General features: G+C 40.9%; 1 protein-coding gene across 1 annotated transcript in view; it reads left to right on the top strand.

Annotated features, from left to right (window-relative positions):
- esf1 (ESF1 nucleolar pre-rRNA processing protein) overlaps nt 1-22670 on the top strand; it is a 66875-nt gene extending 44205 nt beyond the window's left edge. The window contains exons 11-15 of the mRNA XM_078556461.1: nt 8243-8385; nt 17840-17930; nt 18907-18998; nt 19900-20049; nt 22117-22670. Coding sequence (XP_078412587.1) covers nt 8243-8385; nt 17840-17930; nt 18907-18998; nt 19900-20049; nt 22117-22419 — 779 coding nt within the window. The 3' untranslated portion in view covers nt 22420-22670. The remainder of the gene's footprint in view (nt 1-8242; nt 8386-17839; nt 17931-18906; nt 18999-19899; nt 20050-22116) is intronic.
- Nucleotides 22671-24609: the final 1939 nt, after the last annotated feature.

Raw genomic sequence — 24609 nt, 5'->3', positions numbered from 1 at the left:
TGGGTGATCGCTTTGCAGAACACCTTCAGTCTGTCCGCAAGCATTACCCAGACCTCCCTGTCGCTTGCCATTTCAACACTCCACCCTGCTCTAATGCCCACATGTCTGTCCTTGGCTTGCTGCATTGTTCCAGTGAAGCTCAACACAAACTGGAGGAACAGCACCTCATCTTCTGACTAGGCACTTTACAGCCTTCTGGACTGAATATTGAGTTCAACAATTTTAGATCATGAACTCTCTCCTCCATCCCCACCCCCTTTCCGATCCCCCTCTTTTTTTCCCACTAATTTATATAAATTTTTCTTTTCCCACCTATTTCCATTATTTTTAAATGTATTTCCTTTCCATTGTTTTATCTCTACCTTTTAGTGCCTTTTTTGATTCCTTCACCCCACCCCACCCCCACTAGGGCTATCTGTACCTTGCTTGTCCTGCTTTCTACCCTTAATTATCACATTCCTTAGTTAAATCACCACCTTCAACACCTCTTTGCCCTTTTGTCTGTGACATCTTTTGGTTATCTCCACCTATCACTGGCCCTCTATCCAGCTCTACCTGTCCCACCCACCCTTAAACCAGCTTATATTTCACCTCTCTTCTATTTTTACTTAGTTCTGTTGAAGGGTCATTCGGACTCGAAACGTTAACTGTGCTCCTCTCCGCAGATGCTGCCAGACCTGCTGAGTTTTTCCAGGTATTTTTGTTTTTGTTTTGGATTTCCAGCATCTGCAGTTTTTTGCTTTTATATTTTCTTGGCCCCTAGCTTGTAATGAGTTTCAAGAAAGGTGTGTGAGTTGACCACTATTTCTCTTTTCTTTTGCAAAGGTGAAGTCCAGGATATTTACCAATTTTTCTTCTCAACAACTACACAACTGATCTCTAATAATAATTATTCAGGAGATTGTAACTGCACTATGCTGATAACCTCTTGTGGACACAGTGCTAGTCAGTCTTGATTTGAAAAAAACAAATTGTGGCATAACTTTAAAAATATGTAATAACGTGACATTAGAAATAGAGCGGATATTGAAAACTGCATTCTAATCTATGGGCTCAGGGAAAGCTTCTAAAACTCTCGAATTTCCCTCTGGCAATGTGTGCCATCTAAAGCCCCAATAACAATACGCTCTCAGGTGTTCATCCTATATTTGTAACACGTAATGTTTGTTTTAATAAATGAAATGTACCAGATGTTAAAGCTACAAGCAAGCATAGTGTTCAAATGAAAACGGTTGACTGGTTTTTGACATCCATTGTTTCAGCTGAAAAGCTGCCCTTTTGTCTTTGTCTGATGCAGTTGGAATGGTAACTGGTGACCTGATAGATTCACTAACTCCTGGATACAACACAAAGCCCAGAATGAGTAAAAGATTGCAAAGCTCAAGAGCAGCTGATAGAAATTATGGTATTTGTCTCTGCCTGGTGTTCAGGAAACATCAGACTGTGTAAAGACATGAAGAAGGATGAAAGAACTGCAGTTCATAGATAAGTGAGCTAGAGTATGACTCTACAATATCATAGCGATAAAAAAGCATGCTTATCAAGACGAGGAAAAGATCATTCTTGGCCCTTTGCTTGTAGTGATTTTGAAGAAAGACGTGGGTTGACTATGGCTGGAATTATCCACTCCTGTTGGCAGCAGGTGGGGAGAATTTGGCAGGAGGGGCAGAAATCTGTTTCACACCTGCATGAAATCAGTGGGATCATTCAATGGTGCCTGCCATGGCAGATTGCAAATCCCGCTGGAGGCTGACATGAACCCAATTTGCATCCCACTAATTGGATGCAAAGGAAGGCCTGATCGGAATCGTCCCACCACACCCGATTTACTGTTATGCCAGTGGGAAAACACGCCGGCCCAGGACACGTCTGGACAAGCATGATGTGCAGAAGTTGGGACTTACCTTTAGGGCCTTGCTCAGATCGTGGACATCTGAGTAGATGATGATGCTGGGGCCTTACAGCTACTGGACCCTGGAGGAACACCTGCATCGCATGCTGGGTAGATCCTCATGCAATTTGCTCTGCTGGGAAGCAGCTTTCGGAATCTGGGAGGTCTCCACGCAGCAGCTTTGACTTCACTGAGGCTTTGGACCTTCACAGACTTCGCCATGGTCTCCTTTCATGCTTCAGGCCTGCCTTAAAACTTCATGGGCTGTGCCATGGGCTGGTATGGATGATCAGCAAAGTGGGGTGCGGGGAGAGGAAAGTCTAGGTGTGAGAGTAAGGAGTACTGGGGGTGGGGGGAAGTGAAGTTGAGTGGGAATGAGGATGGGGGGGCTGGGGGGGGGGAACTAAGGTGTTGGGGGGGGTGAGGTTGGGAGGGAGGGGAACGAAGGTGTGAATTTGGGGTGAGGACAAAGGTGTCGAGGTGGTGAGGTTGGGGTGGGGGTGGAGGAAGGTATAGCGGGAGAATGCTGCAAGTGGTGAGTTAGATGTAAGGGAGGGAGTTCAGAGGGGGGAAGGTGTCCGGGGGCAGGAGAGAATTCGGAGGGAGGGAAGGAGTAAGAGGGGTGTGGAATGTCCAGGTGAATATGCAGGGGAGGGGACTGTGGAGTTAATGACTGCTTCATGGGGAGTGAACTCAGGGTGGGCGTGATGGGAGGGAATGGTGAGTATGAGAGGGGGTAGAGGGAGCCAGTAGGGTGGGAGGGTGAGGGTGCATAAGTACCGATAGAAGGAGTGGCAGAGGCAAACATGGGCCTTGGGGGTGAGAAGGAGGAGGTCAAGAAGGTCATTGTGGATGGGGGTTGGACTTTCAGGAAGGTAGGGAATGTGCACGTTCACCTAGACGTCCTGAAATGATGAGGGTTCAGGCTGTAGGGTAACAGTGGGGAGGTCGAAGGTGATGCCGGGGGTCAATTGATGGGGGAAAAGGACATGGGTGACTAGGGAAGGGGAAAGGACGGGGCAGCTAATCAAAAACTTAATGACTACCATACTGTGCAGATCAAAAGTGAGCGGAGCCTAGTGTTGGATGGGCATAAATGTTGTGTGGGTGGGCGGAGATGCAGCTCAGCTCAGATGGACAACTGAAAGAGAATCCCAGCAGGCAGCGTTGAAAATGCTCAGGACAGTGAGATAAGCGTGATAGATGAAGGCTCCGCATGCGGGGGAGAATGCTTGCACGAGGCTCCAAAAGGCCCTGTCCCCCATACACATTTCTCCCTCCAGAATCACGTGGTCTGGCAGTGTGCAGCTGACCTGCAAGTGGGGGCGGATGCAGGGAGAGGACTCATGAAGCTTGTAAATGAAGCTGAAAGACATTACACGTTATTCATTGAAAGTGAATACGTTTTCAGATTATAAAGTGACAAAATGTGTTCACCCTTGCAACCACTAGTGATCAGAATTTCTTAACATTTGTAGGCCTACCACTTCTTCTAGGTGCTGCCCTGGCATCCGCAGCAGGGGTGGAGACAGCCTGTGCATTGGTGGCCCTGTTGCCTCCGATGACTTTGGCACGCATCAGAGCATGTGTCCTCCTGTGGGCCAGCTGCTCGCTCTGCGGTGTCAGAAGACTAGGTTGAGGGGGTCACAGGCAAAGGGGACTGGGAGGGAGTGGACATCTTCTGAGATTGCTGAGTGGATGGCCCCTGGGTGTCCAGCTGTCACTCCTTTTCCCTTAGGGTGCCCGAGGGCCTCTGCCTGGCTCCTTGAGGGGTATGAGCACCTGGAGGGACATCAAGGTGCCGTTTCCCCCTTGCGTTGCCACTGCAGTAACTCACCCATGGCTACTGTGATGGAGTGCAGGTCTCCGTGTTCTGCTGGACCAGGGTCTCCATGGCATCCGCCATCCTTCCCATGGAGACCTCCATCCGTGCACATGTGGGCACCGATTCATCAGAGAGCAGGCGGACAGACTCCTCCGACTCCCGTGCCATTTTGTTGAGGACTTCCAACAGCTCTGTGTGATGTTCCCATGCCTTCTGCTGACTCTCCATGATGATTTGGAAGGCCGGATCCAGAGGCTCGTCTCTGACTCGGCCCTCACAAATGCCTCTTCCTCAGCAGTCCTCCGAGTATCGGGGAGCTCAGCGAACCTGCCTCCTCTTGCTGCGGACATGTGTCCGTGATGTGACCACCAGATTATGAACCCAAGCCTGCTGTAGACCTAGGTCCCACTGAGGTGTGTCTCTGTGCTGGTGGAGGGTGTGGGTAAGTGCTGTGACAGGTCTTCAAGGCTGCTTATTTCCAGATCTTCAGTGGAGGTGGTGTCCTCTTCGCTGGAGGTGAGGACCTGGATGGGGCTGATGGACTGGCTGGCTGAGGGTGTCGGTCGCTTGACAGAGTTCCCTGTGAACCAAGGTGGAGATGTTTAGTGCATGACAGCAGAGTCAAAAACAGGAGAGAGAGCACTCAATTGCTTTGAGAGAGTAATGATGTGATGCAGGATCCTGACGTGGGTGTTCGTCAATGACCTCACTGTCGCTGCAGGCACGGTCCACGTCCTCACCGGTCAGTGCAATGGCACACTCCTCAAAGTGAGTGAGCGGGCCTAATGTGGACCACTCCACCCTTGGTCTGTGACCTCTCCTGTTGTGAACCAACTTCTTCTGCATGAAAACAGATGGAGAGTGTCTGAGCAGGAGGCATGGTACTGCATGGAATGTTTGTGTGGTGAGTGAAACCATGGGCAGGATAAGGATGTGAGCTCCAGAGGATGAGAGTCTGATGGAGATGTAAGGGTGTGTGAGAGAGTTAGTGGTGTTGTCACTTGAGGTGTGGGATCCCTGTGGATGTGTGCTGGGTTTGGGAGTGTGTGTTGAGATGGTTGACTTATCCTGGCAGAGCGGATGAGAGCATTCATCCTCTTCCTGCATTGGATGGCTGACCTCCTCTGTGCTCCATTGGCGCTGACTGCCACTGCCAACTCCTCCCAGGCTGGATTGGTGACTCTGGTGGACCTCCTGCGGCCAAAGTAGGGGTAGAAGATATCGCAGCTGCTTTCCACTGCACCCCGCAGGCGCCCCAGAGAGGCATCACTAAATTTGGGGGCTGCCGTCACCTTTCCTTTCGGGGTCATCTGTTGCCTGGAGCAGTACTGGTCTGCCAACATGAAGTAGGCTACGTTCTGGTGTGCCTTAAATATGGGGCCTGGAGCGAGGAAATGCTGAGGTCACGTTGTGGCAGATAAATCCGAGCCCACCCACCAGCAATCTGGCATATTTCCCGTGAACGCATTATTAATGAGGCGGGATGCGCCGGGAAAGGGACGATACGTTGCGAAAATCCGCCATTGTGGCCGGCAGGTAAAACGTCTTTTTCCACGCCCGCTACCACATTTGGTGCAAATCTGGGACAATTCCACCCTATTTCTTTTCCTCTTGAAATTGCAGAATTTATCTCTAGTAGTAATGCAGTAACAATCTCCTGAATGATGCTAATAAATTCCTGTGGACTCACTGCTAGGACATAAAACAGTCTTGATTGAAAATAGGATGGAAGTAAAATTTATGTTTACAAAAGAAAAAATGAACACTGATGAGAGCGTGGATGGGCCAGATAATACTGTCTAATCTGTAAGGGACATGCGCTGACTGCTGGTAATAAAATTAGGTCTGATGATGAAACATTATCCTTTTTTGAAATAATAACTAATGTCTGTGCCAGTATTGCAGAACTGTCAACAAGTGTTGTCAATTAGTTGTTGCCAGAAATATCAAAACATCTTGTTTTAGTTATCCGGCACATTGAAAATTGTTTTGAAATCTGAAAGGACTTGCAACTAAACTGCCATTTCCCAGGTATTCCTGTGTGTAATATGTATTCCTGTTCTCTGATGGTATTCAATAATTTTTGTAGTAAATAGCCCCTGAATCTCCTGTGTGAAGGGACATAATTAAAAGGATATGAGAATGTGGCTTAAAATTTTAGTGCTGACCAGGTAAAGTACTAATGGAATTACCCCTTATTAAATAAAAAGCTATAAATGATCAGGAACTTCCAAATGCAAGTGCCAGCTTTTCATGTTGCATTACAGGCTCCGTTTTGTGCCCATCTATCTCTGGTGTTCATTACATAATGCATTTCTGTTTAAGAACCAATTTTTAATTGGTCAGTTGAAAAAACGGTTTTGTTCTTGACGAACGTGATGCCAGTGCAAAACTGAAAATGCGGTCAGAAAACAACAGGCAAGTTTTGAACTCAGGCCATTTTGCAGAAGTGAAATAATGGTAAATGAATACACAATTTAATGAATGTAACCATAATTTGAGGCAGTGAAAGAATTTGCACAAATATTGTGCCTTTCAAAACCTCAGGATGTTACAAAGTGTTTTTGAAGTACTTTTTGAAGTGTAATCACTGTTATAATGTGGGGAAATGCAGCAGCCAATTTGTGCACAGCAAGGGCCCACCAAGGGCAATGTGACAAATGACTAGATAATTTTTTTGATGTTTGTTAAGGGATGAATGTTGGCCAGGAAAACATGCTTCCTCCTCTTCAAAACAGCATTATGGGATCTTGTACATTACAGCTAGAAAAATTTAACATTTCTTTTGAGAACACCGCCACTGACAGAATGACACCCCTTAGTACAGGCCTGAAGCTATTTTTTATTCATTCATGGGATGTGGGCTTCACTGGCTAGGCCAGCATTTATTACCCATCCCGAATTACCCTTGAGAAGATGGTGGTGAGCTGCCTTCTTAAACCACTGCAGTTCATGTGATGTAGGTACACCTGCAGTGCTGTTCGGGAAGCAGTTCCATGATTTTGAACCAGCGATAGTGAAGGAACGATGATATATTTCCAAGTCAGGATGGTGAGTGGCTTGGAGGGGAACTTCCAGGTGGTGGTGTTTCCATGTATCTGTTGTCCTTGTCCTGCTAGATGATAGCGATCATGGGTTTGGAAGGTGCTGTCTGAGGAGCCTTGCTGAGTTCCTGCAGTGCATCTTGTAAATGGTACACAACACTGCCACTGTGTGTCAGCGGTGGAGGGTCTGAATGTTTGTGGATTGGGTGCCAATCAAGTGGGCTGCTTTGTTCTGGGTGGTGTCAAGCTTCTTGCGCGTTGTTGGAGCTTCACTCATCCAGGCAAGTGGAGAGTATTCCATCACACTCCTGACTTGTGCCTTTTAGATGGTGGACAGGCTTTGGGGAGTTAGGAGGCGAGTTACTCAATGCAGGATTCTGGGCCTCTGACCTGCTCTTGTAGCCACAGTAATTATATGGCTAGTCGAGTTCAGTTTCTGGTCAATGATAACCCCCAGGATGATGTTAGGTTGATGTCGATAGTCTAGATTATGTTCAGTTCTGTGGAGTGCAGCTTGAGCTCTCAAACTTCTGACTCAGGCACCAGTGTTATCACTGAGTCACCACTGATGCTTAATCTTTATTAAAAAATTGAAAGAAGTAAGCAAGACATGAGAAACAATAACCTTATTAATAACTGCAGACCCAAGGAAATAAAGAAAATGGGAGACACTGAAAGCCTGTAGATCAGTTCTGAAAATAAAAACCAAAGTGTCCTTCACCCCACTAACATCACCCAGACTGAGTGTGGGACAGCCATGAAAAGGAGGTAGGACAGCTCTAAGGTGACATCCCCACCCTTGCTGTCTTATTGGGTCATAGAGCAGGTGGCATCTTGGAGAAGAAATATTGTGTCTAGCTCCATTCAGGTTACAGGATCAGAGTGGATCCTGGAAGACTAGCAAGAAGGTAAGTGATTATTCTGTACAGGACCAGCAAGATGCAGATTGGGGCTGGAGGCCGCTGATTACTGCTTGTGAACCAAGAGACAGGCCTGCACCAGGAACTAGGAGGCTAATATTATTGGACCCAGCAATCCAGGTGCAGTTTGGGTTAAATAGCATGAAGCACAGTTTGGGTGCCTTCCAACTGACCTGTGCCCAGGCAGAACTGTGGAGGAAAGAACATTGGGTCCAAAATTTGATTAGTAATGCAACGTAAATGCTGAGAGAACTAGTTACAATTGAGTGATTCATCCTTCCAAATCGTGTGTTTAGGTTGGGTATTCTGCTTGATGGTACACACCAATCTTTTTCTATCCATAATAGTGATTTATTTTTTGCATGTGACAGTTAATCTGATTTGTCAGCAAAATAACTCACTGACAATTGATTAGATTGTCCACAGTTTTCCTGTATACATAATGCCTTTGTTTAGTACCATACTTTGCATCATAATTGAATTCTGAAACTGGAACCTCCTTCAACCATCCAAGCATTTTGTATATCTTGTATGCAATTAAAAAAGTTGCATCTTATTTCAGGTCTAAAAGAAACAACAGAAGCAATTGTAAAGAAGAAACTGGAGAAAGGTAACATACTGACGCCATGGGAACAGTACTTGGAAAAGAGAAAGGACAAGAAGCAACAGAAGAGAAAGCAAAAGAACAAAATTGAAGATCAGGAGGTAATTGGTCCTTTATAACATTAAAATCTTATTTCCTCTTCATTGCAGAGAAAATGAGGCAAAGATAGGATGTGATCCTTTATGCAAACATGATAAATTTCTGGTGAATAACAAATATTGGCTGGGCCCCAAAGACAGTTCTGTTTACTTGGAAACTGCATACCATGCTTAAATAATCTCTTTTAATTTATAACTTGAATGACAATCGGGCCTTCAGTTTTTTTGGGGAGGAAAAAAGGCATTCTGCATATTTCTAATCTTCGTGTGACTGCCAGGATAAACATCATTAAGAGTCGTCTGTGATTAAAGCAAAATAAACGTCTTCTTGATCCACCCAGAAAGTTGGAAACTAACTTTGATCATTGAAATTTGTCAAGTTTAGGAATGTGCTTGCTTAATTTAACTGTTTGGACTTTTTCAGAAAATAAGTAAATATTGGATTAGTGTCTGGCACTTGTTTGATTCATGCTTCTAAACGTAACTGTTGGTAGGAACTTTCTGTTAACTGGTTGATGTGGATTACAATGTGTTTCGTGAAACTGCCCATTAATCCCGTGGAGATTTCAGCAACAAAATTCAAAGCAACAAAAATTGTCTAAATCAAGTGATGGCCTTTTAGTCTCTGGGATCCTGCATTTTAATACTTCACTTGTAAACTTTTTGCAAATGGATAGGGAGGATGAAACATATTTTGCAAGCTGGAAAAGTCTGTAAACAAATGGCTTATATGAAGGGAGTAAACAGACTGTGTAAAAAAAAAAAAGAAAAATTAAATTGGAAGTATAGTCTGGGCCTGATGGGAATTATGCAATAAACTGCAGCTAAAATATCGGAAGAGGATAAACCAATGTATCAAATTCCTACTGAAGTTGTAAAATGAGAAATCCCTGAGTTTCCAGCTGAATGGCAATGGTGATTTCCATTTTATGGATGTTGAAACTAAAGCATTGGCAATCTGTTAAATTAATATTTTAAACATTTGAAGATTGTATGGCCGGGGGTGGGGACTTTGGCAACGTGATTTAAAAGTTTCAATTTACGCAGTTCTGAGAAGACAGCCTGGCAATTTGGCCGAATTGTGCGTATTGTACAGGATTGGAATTCTCTCTTTTAAATCTTGCAGATGTGTGATTGAAACTGGCCTCTTATGAAAGGTGCTGAGGGAATTTAGTTCTCAAAAGATCAAGGGGCACACAAGCATCATATGTGATCCAGATGCTTTGGATAATTTTGTGAGGGAAGTTGCCATAATAGGTGACCAAGCAAAATTGATTAGCCCCCTTTGCTGGTTAATTTAACACTATTAAACAATTGGTTTCTCATGAAAGTAGAGAATGGTCAATTTGTAACAATTTTCATTCAATTTTCTTTCCTACTATACAAACATACTTGGAACATAGCTCCAGTGAGAAAATGCCATTCTGTACATCACATATTTATACTTGGCCATAAAAATGTCCATATTCACCTTTACATAAACATACCCAGTCAAAATTTATCCACATCCACATATGGTATTTAATTGATAACCTTGAACATATACATAGCCTCCCTCTCAGGTAGTAACTCTGGCCTTTTCTTCAGCCAGGAGGTTCAAGTCCCACAAAATTTGTGTATTCTAGAATATAATTTTTAGTTTTAGGAATTAAAAGTTTCAACTGTAGAAAATGGGGTAAATGCACTTAAAACACTAATTAGCGTCCAGTTCTGGATTTCGTACTTTAGAATGGATGTGAAAACATTAGAAAAGACTCATGAGAATGATTCCAGGGATCAGGAACTTCAGGTATGAAGATAGATTGGCGATGGGAGAAACTGTTCCCACTTGAAAGGATTGAGAACCAGAGGGCACAGATTTAAAGTAATTGGCAAGAGAAGCAGAAGTGACATGAGGAAAAACTTCTTCATGTAGTGAGTAGTTAAGGTCTGGAATACACCGCCTGTGTGGTGGAAGCAGGTTCAATTGAGGCATTCAGAAGGGAATTAGACTGTCATTTGAAAAGGAACAATGTGTAGGTTTACAGGGAGAAGGCAGGGAAATGGAGAGCTGGTGTAGACCTGGTGGGCCAAATGGCCTCCTTCTGTGCTATAACAAATCTGTGATTCTGTGGAAACAGAGATTAATGAATTCTCTTCTCATCTTAGAAACTGCAGCAGAGGAACAGGCCATTCAGCCCAAGTGATTTATGTCAATGTTCATACTCTACACGAACCTCCTCTAATTACCGGCTCTCACCCTGTCCCCATATTCCTCTATCCTCCAACTCTCTTGCGCATGCATCAAGCCTCTCCTAGATGCAGCAAAGATATCCGCTTCAACTATTCCATGGCAGGATTGTCCAGTTTCTCCTTATACTATATGAACAAATTCTTTATATAATCTGTTAGTAGCTATTTGGTATCTATTCCCCCTTTTTTCTGAACTCATTCATTAGTAGAAACATTCATTCATACTATTGAAGCCCTTTGTAATTTTAAAGACCTGAATTAGGTCTCCTCTTAAGTTTCTTTCTCACTTCTCCAATAGTTGCATCTGCTTAATTCCAGTAACATGCTTGTAAATCCCCTGTGCTCCTTTTGTAGTATGGAAACAAGTTTCTATCAAAATGTAACATTACCTTGCTGCTTTAGTTTTCTGAAATGAAAAAAATGCTGCAAATACTCAGGTCAGGCAGCATCTGTGGAAGGAAACAGAGTTAATGGTTTCAGGTCGTGATGATGCTTCACTCTAGAAATGAACTACAGTACTCTGCAAGCTTTTTGGCCATATCAACCTGCGTTTAGCAACTTGTACATCTGTATTCCCAGATCACTTTGCTGCTATTCCTTCCTTGCCTTCCACGTAATTAGTGGCCTCTTTTTTTTTTCCACCTGCTAAAATGAACCACCTATGCACTCCAACCCCAATTTGGTATCATCTGTATATTTTGACACAATATTCCCCCAATTCCGGAGTGCAAATAGACACACGCACACATGGCCTTTCTGTGATTTCAACAACCCTCCCTTGACTCCTAACCTCTTTTTTTTATTCTGTAACTATCTTTCAATCCATTCTGCTACCTTGCCTTTGACGTGACTCTGTTATGTGGCAGCTTTATTGAAGAGCTTCAGAAAATCTTGATCAAGTACAGATGTAGTTTAACTTTATGTGCTTTCTCTTTTTTTTCAAAAATGACACTCCAGTCCTATAACTTTCCTGTGAAGTGCTGTTGGATATTTTTCTACACTAAAGGCACTATGTAAATGTAAATAGGAGTTGTGTGGAATGTGGTTGTCTTGTTTATTGTGGTCACATTCCAAACAAGAGAGTGAAGCATAGAGCATGAAAGGGCTTTGCTGGCCAGTAGGACGCAGAACTTCAAAATTAAAATCACTGGAGTTAGACAAGTAAGAGCTCATGTTTTATTTTGGTTTGGAAGTTATTAACTTTAAAACAAACTCCAGCAACTATTTCACTTGGAGAAGTGAAATAGATCATAGCATATTCTGTGCAGTCACATATTCAATCGCAAACAATCTGCGGTAGAACGCTCCAGTCAATCTTCCCTTTCCGCTATCCCAAGTAACAGTGTTGGTAGGCTAACCAGCTAACCTCTGCCTGCTAGTCCACCTTACTGTTGGTTTACATGTGTGTTTGCCTATAGTCAAAGTAAGAACTTTTATTTTCACTTTTTTAAAAAACTGATAACTCATTTGTGGTCTGTACATCTGGTTTGCTTGCATAACCAGTAACTGACTTTTAAATATGTTGAAATTCCTTTTCAACAGCCTGTCTTATATAACTGTCAGAAGCTTTGCACAGGTTTTTCACCCATCAAAGGCAGAGTTGTCTAAGCAATGTGACCTGCAGAAGTAAAGACAATTAATGCTGGAAATACTCAGCAGGTCTGGCAGCGTCTGAGGAGAGCAAAACAGAGTTAACATTTCAGGTCGATCTTTCACCAGACCCTGACCATCCAACACACCTCGTGGCTTAGAATGAAAAGCAGGTCCTCCCTACTTATGGACCCTGGCAGGAAGCCAGAAGTATGCCATTTATAGTACGACATCTGTGACAGAAAAGGCCATTCTATGAAGTGTCAGAAGGAAGAATTCTCTCCATGAAAGCATTTTTGGAGTCACAAGAGTAGTAAGGTAGATGTCCACTGCTTAGTGAATCCCATATCAATGCTGTCACTCCTGGATTTGTCTATAAACACAACATAGCATTTACACAAGGCTACCTCTCAAGAGCCTACCTCTTTAATAGCGACAGGGACATTGGAAACTGATTTTAGTTCTTTAGCAGGTGCTGCCTGTTTTTCAAAAACATTTAAACAATTTTAATAGTCTGGTGTAGCTCCTTGTTACCATTTGGTAGCTTTTAACACCTGTCTGTATACAACCAAAGTGGCATGGTTAACTTAACAGGTAGTGGTTCTCTGATCATTTTAAGATTCTTTTTTGTGCTGGGGACATGCTTGAAAATATGATGCCTTTTAATTTCATATCTGCTTTTACTAAAAGGTGGGAAAAGAAGAGATAATTGAAAGGTCGGAAAATGTGATCTTCATATAACAGACTCTACACTCCTTAAATTAGGACTTGCTGCAACCTGTGTTATGTAATTGTCAGAATTAATTTGTGTCTGGACAGAAAGATGTGACACATCCACTGTCTAGAACTCTGTTAACTGCCATGTCTGGCTTTACATATTTTAGTGAGGTGAAAGTAAGCTTTTTATTTTTGGGAGAAAAAAAATTCCGCTTCTTCTCCAAAAATGCAGCTCTATTTCATTAATGTGGAAATTTAAAGAAAGTAAAGGTTCATTTTATGCGCAACCTCTTGATTTTTGCCAGACTGTGGTTGGGTTGAATTATACTCTGGGCACACTTTCCGTACTTGTGCATTGTCCATATTTATAGTATGTGGTGGACTGCTATATCAGTGCTATCAGCTAATGTTATGTAGATTTTAAAATCTGTATATATTGACATTTTTGGCTGCCTGGCGGCTTCACATGTTAAAACAAGGTTAAGCATTGTGACAACTGAGCTGCCAGATTGAATCCATATGGGGATGATAGTCTGCCGGCTGTCCGTCTCAATTACAGAGACACGCGAGCAGGGATATTGCAGTAGTGCGTCACTTCAACTTCAGTAATCAAAAATAGCAATTACAGAATTTAAACATTTCAATCTCTTTTACATTGAAATCTGTGAGCAACTATTTTACCAAATTTTAAGCAATTTGTAGAGCATTCTGCAGTCGTGAATAGTAAAACAGATTTTTTTAATTGAATTACCATTCCGGGATTTTAAATAGGAAACTATTTTTATGCTGGCCGTTTGTAATTGTTTTATATCTTCTCATTTATTGGCATACAAATGAGAATGTACCTCTTCTGTTCACGCTTGAAGCAATCTCTGGAAAATGTTTAATTGACAAATTATAATTGTGATCAAATTTGGTAATTTTTAAACTTACACAGTGCCGAAAGCCAACCAATTTTAACTTATTTTATAATGCGTTTTGACAGCATTGTGGATCATGTTAAAGTAGACTGACGTTACCTTGCCAAATATAACCATCCAAGGTAAACTGAAAGGGATAAACTCTGATATCATCTATCTAAATGAAGTAATGCGCTCCAAGAGAATATAGCTAAGCTACAGAGAACTATGTATTGTGATGCTGTCCAACTTGGATATTGATATGCCAATCAGACACAGGTCACTGAATGTGTCACTGCGCCAAAGCTATCACAAGAATTGAGCCAAGAGCAACTGGGTCATTTCATCTAGTGCTTCTTAAAATTTTGCTCATTGAGGTGAGCGATGTTAGTAATGGAGATTTGAATTCTGAGCATTTCAAGCATCAACTGTCAGCATGAAGCACTCCCAGGTCAGATGTAACACTGCCCACTGTAGAATAAAGGCCCCTCTTAACATTGGCCCAGCATTATGCTCCAAATTAATTTCAACCTTACTGCACCAGAATATCATTTTATTCTGTTTCCCACATCATCCATCCTGTGGCCTCCAAGTGAGGATGAGGAACAGTTTTGTATTAAAACTGGATCGGAACTATCTAAGCTCATTTCACACAGGACTATTGCAGTCAGAGGGGATTTTCAAATTACAAAAGCAAAATACTGCAGTTGCTGGAAATCTGAAATGAAAAACAGAAAATGCTGGAAATGCTCAGCATATCTGGCAGCGTCTGTGGAGAAAGAAAGTGTTAATGGGCTAGATTTTCAGAGTCTGGAAGACTCCACAGACTTTTAAACATGGCGGGTGGGAGCCATATGTAGAGGTCCTGCCCACATTTCCAACAGATTCCATTTCTGCCGGGAAGGGAAAAGGGGCGGGGCAAGATTCACATTGGAGGGAAACCTGAACCCAGCAGGGCCATTTGAACTTAGTCCTGACTTCAGACAGATCCCATTTTGGCTGTTATAAGAGCCTTAACCCATAGTGTGTAAGACACAAATTCATGGAGTAGACGCAGGTGCCGTTGAATGGGTGAATAAAGTCTGTTTAACTGTCGTGATTTGAAGGTTTTTAAATCCCCCTGTCTTTAAACTATTTTTTAAAAACCTGGCTGCAACTGCCAATGATTTGGTTAAAAAAGGACATCCATTGGACTGCTTTGACTGACAGGCCAGCTGGTACAGCATCTTTTTGAACAATTTCAGTAGAGTTCATTGTTGACGTTTCCCTAAGAGCTATTCATTATGAATGCTTGGCTACATTTGAAAAGCTATAATTATCTCAGCAGGGGGTTCTGAGTTCACAGTTTCACTGACAGCTGAAAGAGGCTATTAAAGGATTAGGGAAATGAACGGAAGTTTTTGTTTTTATAAGAGATTGACCACATGAGATGTAAATGCTTTGATGCTTTCATGAATGGGAGTTTTTCACTATCAAATCTCTACAGTGAGAGCTGCATTAGATTTTTAGAAGTTCATATTTTTCATCTCCACATGCCTCCTGATCCATCCATGGTGGATACTGGGTGAGGTGGTGTGGGGGTATGAGGGACCATGAGACGTGGATAAGGGGTGTGAGGGCTAGAGGGCCCAAATTCTTCTAAAAGTACTGGCATCAAGTCTCAGAGAACCGAGGCAAGCCTTCTAATCACCCTGCCATGGCACTCACCTGCCCCCGCATCCTAGTAGCATCTGCTTCCATGGTTGGTGGGCCTGACTTCATTCTGCACTCACCCTCCCCTGAGGCAAAAATTTCGCAATTTGGGGCACTTTTTACCAAGGCGACCCACTTTGGTAGTCAAAATCTGGCTCGACGTTTCAGGTCTGTGACCTTTCTGATGAAAGATTGTCAGCCTGAAAAGTTAACTGTTGAGACTTTCATATCATCAGTCTAGGATAAAATTGAATTCCAGTCTCAGAAGGGGACAACAAAATTCTAACCCACTGCAGCACCCAGTTCTTCTCCTTGTTTTTGAACATTGTTCTAAATTAGTTATCCATTCAAAGAATAGTTCCAAACTTCTGCTGAAATGGCAAACAAAGTAAATGGAATTGTTTTATGAGTGGTATTACCTGAAATCTGTGCATATTCCAATTATCACATCACAGACACATAGTTAAATCCAGCACAATTCTTACCTCCCCCAGCGTCATGTCTAAATTGCATCTTTGTGTTGGGGTGTGTTAAAAACCATAAAAGTGTTTTTTTTTACTTCACTCATTTCATCTCCGGATATGGGTATTGCTGACAGCCAGCATTTATTGCCCATTCCAAGTTTCTCTTGAGAAGACGGTGGTTAGTTGTCATCTTGAACCACTGCAGTCTGCGTATTTAAGGTGTTCCCATAATGCTGTTTGTTAGCGAGTTCCAAGATTTTGACAATGATGAAATGACAATAAGCCGACATCTGGATGGTGTCCGACCTAGAGGTGATTGTGTTCCCATGCATGGGCTGCCTTTGTTCTTCTGGTGGTGGTGGTAGTGGTCATGGGTTTAGCAGATGCTGACTGAGTAGCCTTGGTGACTTGCTGCAGGGCATTCTGTGGATAGTACGCATTACAGCCACGGTGTGCCCATGAGGGAGTGAATGTTAAAGGTGTGACAATCAAGCGGAATTGTTTGTCCTTTTTCATTGTTGAGGCTTCAACTATCCAGGCAAGTGGAGGGTATCCCATCACACTCCTAACTTGAAACTTTTGAATGGTGGAGGGGCTTTGGGGAGTCAAGTGATGAACCACTTGCTGCTCAGAATAGCCAGCCTCTGACCTGCTTTAAAAATCACAATATTTATGTAGCTGGTCCAGTTGAATTTCTGGTCACTGGTGTTGATGGTGGGAGACTTGGTAATGGTAATGTTGTGGAAAGGTGGTTAGGATCTTTCTTGTTTATGGTCGTTGCCTGGCAGTTGTATGGCATGAATGTCACTTGATAGGAAGAAGAAGAAAGACAGACTTACAATTGGCATTTATGAGCTGAAGCCTGGTTGTTGTCCAGGTCATGCTGCTTGCAGGCATGGACTACTTCATTATTTGAGGAACTGTGTTCACGAAGCAGTTCATTTCACACGCACCCTCTTGCCATTTAGATTACAACATATGAATGTCCATTGACCCATTACACATGGAGGTAAGATTTCATTCTAAAACTTAAATCTCCATTTCCCACTGTGAACTAGTCATCCTGAAGTGGTCTGTAAATGAGATCTGATTTAAATGCACATGGATACCAACAGGATTAGCACACTAATGCTTGCCAGGAACCCTGTTTATGTATTGGCTTGCTTCGCACCTCAATTTTAATCAAAAATTTAAGTAGTGAGTATTTTATTAGAGCTAACTAAATTATCCACCTAATTTGAGCATACGTATTTGAATGCTGATTATAAACATGCTAGATTATGAGAGAATAATATTCACAGATGTGGCCCATTGGCATTTGTACTAAGCAGAACAGCTTTCACATCCTACTTGTCAACTATTCTAGTTAAGAAATTGAATTGTAGGATGCAGCATATTTGAGGGGGAGGGAGACCAAATCTGTGAGCTGGTTAAAGTGGATAATTATGCTTAGGATTCCTTTGGCACAATCGATATTTGGGCTAGTATTGGTTTTGTAATCTGTCATTATAATAAAAGTTGCATTTTGTATATTTTATTCAGAAATGTATGTGATGAGAGACAGCAAGTTTGTGACTGCACTTGCCATTGTAAATCTGCAGTCAGGAAAAACGGCTATTGCAGCAATCTACACTTGGCCTTTTTCCATGCACGTCATACACAGTCCTCCCATAACAGCTTCTCTAAGTGATTTATCTCTCCCCAACCATCTTTTGATCTATTCCATCAATGGGAAGAAGACAGTATTCCGATTTGTGATGGTTGACATTTTTGTATAGTGCACAAGAGTGGCATCATATCATTGTAGCTGATTTTTGATGGAATATAGTTTTGTTTAATATTTCTCCTCCGATTTCTGTGCAGGTTAAAAATGCTGAGGGACTGAGTGATGATGAGGTTCCATCAGATGTAGATTTGAATGATTCTTTCTTCACAGATGAACCGGGGCAGTCAGGTAAACAGAAAAAAATACACATTTGTAGATCATGCATGGATACAAGAACTCTCCACAGCCAATTTCCTGTATTCACTGTTAAAGCTGATTGTTACCTTTCTCTTGATTTTAGAAACTTAAGTAATGTTCAGACTAATATTTTGAAACTCTACAATTTTAGTGGTATTTCTGATAGGCCCCTTCCATTCTTCAAAACCTCTTTAAAGCAAAAAAAAAAATCTTAAATATTGTGGCACACGAGTTACTGCTGTTTATAAATCGTTGTTTAGTCATTAATATAAAATCATAGTTGTCATCTTAATTTAAGACTTCAGATAAAAGCTGCTATTAAGATTTATCTAAAACTTGTCTGAAGATTCATTGTAGAAGCAACTCAAAATTATCTTTTGTGGAAATTTTCACAGAACTGCTAAGAGACTAAACCTGAAGCTACAAGAAAGAAATTGTATTTTTTCTATGTTGACAGTTATGACAATCTGATTAGATGTTTGTAAATTTGATTTTATGTGTATGTACATTCTGTTTCAGCAGAGTACAGGTCTCTTTTTAAAGTGGAACAGTGATTGGGGATTATTTCTTGCTTTTAGACTTTGACCTTACACCTTTTATTGTCAGGTTAATATGCACTTAATATGTCCAGTACCTCCATAGTTGGGTTACAGAATGAAAATGTGGAATAAGATAATTATTCCAGTTTTTGCATACAAACGTTTATGTTCATCAGTCACACAAGTGCTGCTAAATGATGTCATTTATATATACAGCAAAACAATAAAAATGATACTCTAGGCAGATTGGATTTTTTTTTTCTGATTTACTAGTGATTGTATAATGTTTCCCCGCTTAGCAATAATATTCACTGCTTTTTGTAGTTCATTTTGTGAAGTGTTTTGAGATATTTCAAAAATGTTTTTTTAACCAAAGTTGTCATGTTGAACAACTTTCACATTTTATTCTTTTCATCTCTTACTTGTAGCTTTGCAACAAAAGAAAATGCACAAAAAGATCAAAAAGTCAATGGATAAACCACTGGCACCAGAGGAGGAAGGCAATTTAGAAAAGGAAAAGGTTAGAAAATGCTCCATATTGAAAAATTGAACTACACAGTGTATGGCATGAATAAGATATTTTATCTTTTGCATGAGAAGCTAAGTCCTGTCAAAGCTGTCGCTGCACCTTTTGAAGAAGAGCATTGTTTTTTCCCAGTTCCCTGTCAACATTTATCCTCCAGCCAACATCCAAATAATCAAACTAAATAAACTGATTGTTTAGTTATTTATCTAACTGAAGTTTGTGTGGCTTTGCCGTATGCAAATACTACTGCATTGCCATACATGATATCAGTGACCACACTTCAAAAGTTTTTCATTGACTCTTGAAGCACTTTTGGACCTGGGATTGTAAAGACACTATATATAGATCTTAGTCCTTCCTTTCCTTTCTGCCTGCCCTTTCCCTGCTCTGTCCATTAGCAGCCACGACATTTTATCTGCTGTGTGTCTACAGCAAAATGTTGAAAATTAACAATGAAATGAAAAGATTTACTCAGGGAAAATAAATTTACTTGCTAGCAAAGTCATGCTTTGCTTTTTCATTTCTTTGCCTTTCTCTGCTTTTTATTCTATTTCTTTTAGCTTTTCTGATTTTTAATCCTTGGGTGGATTGTGATGATTCTTGTGCCTCAATTGCCCCTACCCCAGGAGAAACTGGTGATAATTCCACATGATCTTTCAGAATCTTGATGACCTTGACGGTAGTTAGGATCTGCAGCAACATAAACAGCTGACAGATAGCATGGTTTAACATCTGGACTAACAGAAGATAGGGGTATCATCTTGCGGGCTTTTATATACATCTGGGTGCTCTGTTCTGAGCATCTGTACTTTTTGCCTTAATTAGCAGGTTTACACATTAAATGTTCTCAGAACAATGTTCAGTCAATTTACACCACAAAATATTTCATTATCAGGCAAAAATGGCCTTGCTTATGATGGACGATGAAGAGGAAGATCGAAGACATTTCAATTACGACAAAATAGTAGAACAGCAGAATCTTAGCAAGAAGAAAAAGAAGAAATTAATTAAAAAGCAGGGACTCCTGAAAGAAGACAATTTCCAGGTAATTATTATTCATTTAATAAATTCAACGTGGCAAAGTGATAATGTCACTGGACTAGTAATCCAGAGGTCCAAGCTGATGTTCCGGGGGGGGCAATGGTTCAAATCCCACCATGGCAGCTCGTGGAATTTAAATTCAATTAATAATCTGGAATTAAAAGCTAGTCCATGAAATCATTGTCGATTGTTGTAAAAACCAACTGGTTCATGAATGTCCTTTAGAGAAGGAAATCTGCCATCCTTACCTGGTCTGGCCTACATGTAACTACAGATCCGCAGCAATGTGGTTGACTCTTAACTGCCCTCTGAAAGGGTGATGACAAGCCACTCAGTTCAAGAGCAATTAGGGGTAGGCAACAAATGCTGGCCTTGCCAGTGACACCCACATCCCATGAAAGAATAAATTTTAAAAAAACAAAAGCATATCCAGATAAGGTATTTCTGTATCATGTTTATATTTGTCAAATATAAATATCCTACTGTGAATTGCTGATGAGATTCATGTTAAAATAGATTGGTAGAACAGTGGAGCAGGATAGTGCGCATTAAATCTGATTCTGAAGTTTTAAAACATGTCAGTAAAACTCCTGATTGCTGGTCTATAGCACCATTCTGCTGTGTTGCTAATTGTAAGGCGGGTAATGATCTCCTGGTCCATAGGTGGGGAGATAGATCGGACCAAGGATGGGCCTAAGGCATGGAGAATAAAAACTAGAGGGAATGGTTCCTGGTTAGAATCTGTTAGCTGCTGGCATATTTCTGATGTGATAATTAGGGACTGTAACGGCTGCTGTTTTTTTTTTAATGTTTCTGCCCCATACATTCCCATTGGTCAACCTCTATAGTTTCATGAATTGACAGCACTGTCAATTAAATGTTTCAGGTAAATGAAGAAGCACAGAAATGACTATAATCACAATAACCACTACAGGCACAATTTTACCCAAACAAACACAATTCTATTACAGTTCAAGTAAATATTGTTCTTAAACTTTTACATCCTCATTTGGAAGTGTACTTTTCTCCTTTGGCACCTCCTAGTATATTTCCAAAGGTATGATGTAGTACAATTGATGTGCCAGAATGACTTGTATAGTAGGCTACAAGCAAATACTTCTGCAGCTCTCTGGAGACCTTGAAGATATACAACAGATTTATTGGGGTTTTCTAGAGTAAATAGAGAAAAGCTATTTCTCCTAGTGAGGGAATCCAGAACAGGACAGTATAATCTTTGAATTAGAGCTAGTGTGTGGCTTTTGGGTCGCTTGAAATATTCAAGTCTTGAGAGCTATCAATTTTTGTTGGTAACGATAGCAAAGGATTTGAAACAATGGTGGATAAATTAATTTGAGGTACAGATCAGTTTTAATCAAACTGAATGGAACAAGCTGTAGGGATTAATGGCCTACTCCTGTTCCTATGTTCCTACTTAATTTGATAGTGAAAGTAAACCCAGAACAATTCATTTCAGATATAGCACAAGTTTAGTTATGAAGAGAGGCCAGAGAAACTAGGGGTCAATTTATTAGAGCAAATATAATCAAGAGGAATGTTGATCAAGTAAATTAGAAAAGCAATTTCCATTGATCAATGAGTTGATGGTTCGATACTATCACCAAAAGAACAAAGGGAGAAGTGAGAAGATTTTTTTCTCATGTAGTGCATTGTCAGACCACCAAATACCCAACGAGAAAACATGGTGGAAACAGAACCCGTAATAGCTTTAATAGAAGAATGGATGACTTTGCAAAGTGAAAACTTTAAAGGGCAGGAGAATAGGACAAATGAATAGCTCTTTCAGAGAACCAGCACAGGCACAATGAGCTGTAATTCTATGGAAGAAAAATAGAAAGGAGGAAATGGGCTTTACATTAAATGCTTTCCCATTCTGATAATCTAACATGGAAAAATTGCATGAGAGTTCTGAACTGCATAATCCTGTTACTATGGAGATCACTGGCAAGATTCAGAGGTTGCCTAAATTTTAAACATTGAATATATTGTAAAACTGGACAGCTCAAACAAAGGTTTAAGATATTATGTTTGAGAAGATTTTTTTTGTTACTAGGTGGATGTTGCTGACCCAAGGTTTCAAGCCATATACACTTCACACCTCTTCAACCTGGACCCTTCAGATCCTGGTTTTAAGAAGACTAATGCCACACAGTCAATCCTGGAAGAAAAGTCAAGGCAAAGACAAGAGCAGCAGAAGCAGGCAGCATCACTCAATAGGAAAGAGAGAGAGGTTACTGGAGAAGAGACAATGACAGCCGTGAAGAAACCTGTAGATCATGCACTTTCTTTGCTTGTAAAATCAGTGAAAGCAAAAGCAGAACAATTTCAGGCTCGAAAGAAACAAAAAACTATGTAATAGAATCCGTGTGTAAAAAAGAAAATTAATTCAAATTTTTGCAAATATACTTAAGTTTTGATCGTTAACAATGTACATATACATCACTGGAAATAAGCTTACTAAAATAAGTTGTTCAGATAGTTTTAAATACTTCTCTCCTGGGTTTAATGTATCTCCAGGACTAATATCATTGATGTTAACTAGAATGATGTCTTTTACCAATAGCTGTATTTGAATTAAATTCTTCTGTCCACTGCTGGAACCCAAAACTTTTGAAGAGTTGTCTGTATCAGTCTCTTTTATTGTTCATGCTCACATGTGCTTTGGTCATGCTAATATAAGGCGCATTTCTTTCATATCACTACTTGGCATTACTAAAAAGGTGCTTTCTATTAGAAAAGACTTTCATATGAAAGCAAATAGAAAAAAGAAGCTGAAGATCAAACATTGAAAGTTAATTCCACAAAAGCTTTTAAATTTGTGATAAGGAAAAATATGAACATGTGTTTTTTTTTTAATGCCCTATCTTTTCACTTATGTTCAGATTTGCAAAAAAAAAAAAATTCAATATTCAGGTGAAACACTGCTGGAATTGGAACAAAAATTCTCCAATATCCAAAAACTCTCTTCAAAATCTTCAGCAGCTTAAATTTAAAGAAACAGGAACTTTGGAACAATACAATTAACATTCTATGAAAATGTTATTTTATATTTGAATATATTCAGGGAGCTGCATTCCTTTGGAATTAAATGTCTCGTTAAAGTTTTTGAAAGGGAGAAAAAGACAGACTTGTATTTATGTAAAACTTTTCTTGATCGCCAGATGTCTCAAAGCACTTTACAGTCAATGAAGTAAGTGTAGTCACAGTTGTCATGTGCGAAACACGGCAGCCAATTTGCATACACCAAACTCTCACAAATGGCAATGTGATAATGACCAGAAAATCTGTTTTTGTGATGTTGATGAGGGGTAAATATTAACAAGGACACTGGAAAGAACTCCCCTGCTGTTCTTTGAAACAGTGTCATGGGATCTTTTACATTTCATTTGAAACAGAGCACCTCCGACAGTTTAGCACTCCCTCAGTTGGTAGTACAGAACTTGAATATTGCTGAAAAAGGTATGTTGCTGAAGCTTTTCGTCTTGAATTCATAGGACAAACACAAGAGTGCCAAATTTCAAACAATTGCAACAATTTATACTACAGGAGAAAAGGATGCTGATTAGTTGGCAAGTTGACTCTGGCCAAGGCATTGCCATGGAGAAAACAACGGGAGCTATAGGTTCCCCAAGCTCCTGGGTGCTTCAAAAAAAGGTGCAAGGTTTGAACATATTCCTTTTGTTTGCAGAGAATGGGTCCTTGCATACAGTAAAGTCCCACTGTTCGCATGGTTATGTTCCCACAAAACCTCGCAAACTGCGAAATCGCGAACAATGAACATACTTTTCCGTGAGGCTGAATTAGTTAGGTTCCAGCCATGTGAGGTGACCATTGGTTTGGGCAGTTACTCTACTCTAAATTGTCTGTATCCAACAGATGGGGGAATCTCTGAACAATACGTTGGTGAAGATTTCAAAATGAATACTGCCACTATTGCAGTGAGATTTGTACATTTGCATGTTAATCCCTTCATTCGGGCTGCACTTCGGTTGCAACCATCCGGTCTCTGCTCTGTTATGGCTGTTGTCTCCAGGGGGAAAAAAGGGAGAGGGAGAAGAAACCACAGATGAGTGAACACTGCTCACGTGATGCTTTTATACAAAGTTCAAAGCGCAGGTAAGTGAAAACGCCAACCAGGAAGTCGCAAACAGCGGGACTTTACTGTATTAACATATGTCGCTTCTAGAAGTGTAAATGCATTTCTTTGGTTGTTCGTATTGGGCAGAGTGCAGACTACTCAATCAGCCCATGCTTGCAAAACCCAAAACAAAATGTCTACTGCTACATGTGATTCCGTGATTGAGCAGCACTTGCTGAACAATCCTGAGTATGCTAATAGCTACACTAGCAACCAATTTTAAAATAATCAGTTGAGCTTGTAATGTGGCTCATTTCTCCATTTTAAAATGTAGGAATCACGTTAGCTGTCTGCCAGTCCTATGATGCTGTACTTTTATCCAATGATTTTTTTTAACCTCTGCCACTGAAAATGGGCGCAGGTATCGTTTTTGCCTGTTAGTCTCTTCAGTGAGATGGAAGCTCTTAA

The sequence above is a fragment of the Cetorhinus maximus genome, chromosome 14 (assembly GCF_964194155.1).
Source record: "Cetorhinus maximus chromosome 14, sCetMax3.hap1.1, whole genome shotgun sequence".
NCBI classification, from domain to species: domain Eukaryota; kingdom Metazoa; phylum Chordata; class Chondrichthyes; order Lamniformes; family Cetorhinidae; genus Cetorhinus; species Cetorhinus maximus.
The sequence above is the reverse complement of the archived record's forward strand: the minus strand, read 5'-3'. Positions and strand labels throughout refer to the sequence as shown.